At 37.9% G+C, this 2197-nt stretch overlaps 1 protein-coding gene across 1 annotated transcript; it reads right to left on the bottom strand.

The window, feature by feature from the left end:
• Positions 1–903: 903 nt before the first annotated feature.
• Positions 904–2192, bottom strand: LOC140966528 (uncharacterized; the record flags this gene model as incomplete). Its single annotated transcript, XM_073426786.1, has 1 exon — positions 904–2192. A coding segment is annotated over one exon (1101 nt), but the record flags the coding sequence as incomplete, so codon positions are not given.
• Between the last annotated feature and the right edge of the window lie 5 nt (positions 2193–2197).

Consider the following 2197-nt stretch of genomic DNA (forward strand, 5'->3'; position numbering starts at 1 on the left):
TATCGGTAATGTTGACCCGTCTCACATATAAAGATTCGTGAGACCATCTCACAAGAGACATACTCTATAACATAATACTAAAGCTAATGAGCCGCCTAATTTAATCCGGACCAAATAATAGAAAGATTTTTACAATGACATGATTCATTCGATCCACTGAAATGACATAGTATGATGACACTTGTCATCAATGGGCAATATCAAAAACAAGAGACCAAATTTTTGTACTATTTCACAAAGATTTTGATCATATGTCCATCTAAAGAACTCATTGATCTTCAATATTTTCTCAATACACTCTCTCAACTCCAAGAATTCAGTGAGTTCATTCAAGAAATGACAATAAGTAGGACTTGAAAGATCTTCAATGGTTTCTGAAGGGAATGAGACATGGAAGCCTTGATCTTCACATTTTCTTCCTTTCTCAAGCAGGTTCATATTGTTGCCAAGAAACTGAAAACTCCATCAATGTTATTAACTTATCGAAAGTTTCTTAAAGCTTTAGGAATGGCCAAGAAAAGCGCATATATTGAGACACATAGATCAGTTCTACTTTGAAACTAAACCTCTAAATCAATTAAAAGAAACGAGTTTGACGCAAAATGTTTCAGACATATACAACAGAGGGTTTCAGATGAAACAAAGACATCAAGTAATGTTGTCTGCAATATTAGGAGTAAGCTTAGTTGGAGCTGGAGCATTCTTTCTTACAAAGATAATATCTTGCAAATATGGATAAACATGCATAACTCAGTTTTATTTTTACAAATTGTTTAAGCTATTGAAATATAAACATAACTTAGCTGGTCAAGACTCATAAGAAATGTTTGCCATGATTTATTTTCAAAGACAAAGACAAATAAATAAATAAAGTTTAGCTGGAAGCTATTGGTGAAGGATTAATTGACTACTAGCAAAGATATCAGAATATTATTACAGTACAAGGTACATAACGGTATAGTAAGTCAAGAACTTTTCCATAACTTAAAACATTCCACATACAATAATACTTAAGGTCAGGTCAGGTCAGGTCAGGTCAGGTCCTAAACACCTAAAGTCACTGTGTACTCTTTAATCTTTCGGTAAAATGCTTAGAAGAAAGCTCTACTGCCATAGAACACACGAGATCCAGAGTTCTTAGATGCAGGTGATTTCAGATCTGAACTTGAGTTTTCAGAGCTAGTAGGACCGCTTTGAAAGTCTACCGGAAGCTTCATTTTGGCTAATGACTCGGTGAATTGATGCATGCTCTTCATGTACATATCCACAATCTCCTGCTGATCCACCTTAAGCTCTGGTTCAATATTCACAGTGACAACAGGCTTTGCAAATGCAACATCAGACATCTCAATTGATGCATTACTGTCAGACTTTGAATTGTTGGAACTTTTTTCCTTTGTGTCATCTTTAGGAGGTAGAGGGTTTTCCTCATTCAAAGATTTTGAATCCTTAGGAGGGTCGGAAGACTGAGAACTCGCAGGAAGAGATGCAGTTGAAGTTCCACTTGCTGATATGCTGCTTGACGGGAAATGAATATTTGGATTAGGTGGTCTTGAACTTGCAGTGGCCACCGACAAACTATTCCCATGCTCATGCTTGATCTCAACCTCCGATCTTACTTGATTTTCACTGTCAGAACTGGCCAGATTGTCCGAATTTTGAGAGTCCACTGTGGTACGTGGCATTGCAAAATACTCTTCAACCATCTTATTATTTTCGTTCGCGATCTTTGGATCAGGAAACTCAATCTTCTCTAGGTCACAAGGAATAGACTCGACAATCTCGATGTCCTGCACAGTAGAATCGTTCACCACAGACTTTGGTGGTGCGGAAATCGGAATAACTTCAGGTGGAGCTCCATCAAACGAGACAGATAACTGCACAAATCCTGCTGGCGAGTGGAATAGATCAGTCGAGGATAGAGAAAACTCCTTTTCGAGCTTGCCATTGTGCAAGAGAATGTCAGAAACTGGAATCAAAGCAAATCCAAGCAGCTGATCTTCAAGATAGTTTCTCACCCTGCTTAGCATCCATATCTCACATTTGAGCGAGGAATCGACTTTCCGAACATTAAGACAAAGATTCTCGTTGAATACTGGATTCCTCCCACCACCATTGATGATTTTGGTGGAAACCGTATCTTCAGGATCACTAGTCAGACATAATTTAGCATAAACATCTTGCTTTTGGTAGATGC

Source organism: Primulina huaijiensis, unplaced genomic scaffold, assembly GCF_012295235.1.
Source record: "Primulina huaijiensis isolate GDHJ02 unplaced genomic scaffold, ASM1229523v2 scaffold206972, whole genome shotgun sequence".
NCBI lineage: Eukaryota > Viridiplantae > Streptophyta > Magnoliopsida > Lamiales > Gesneriaceae > Primulina > Primulina huaijiensis.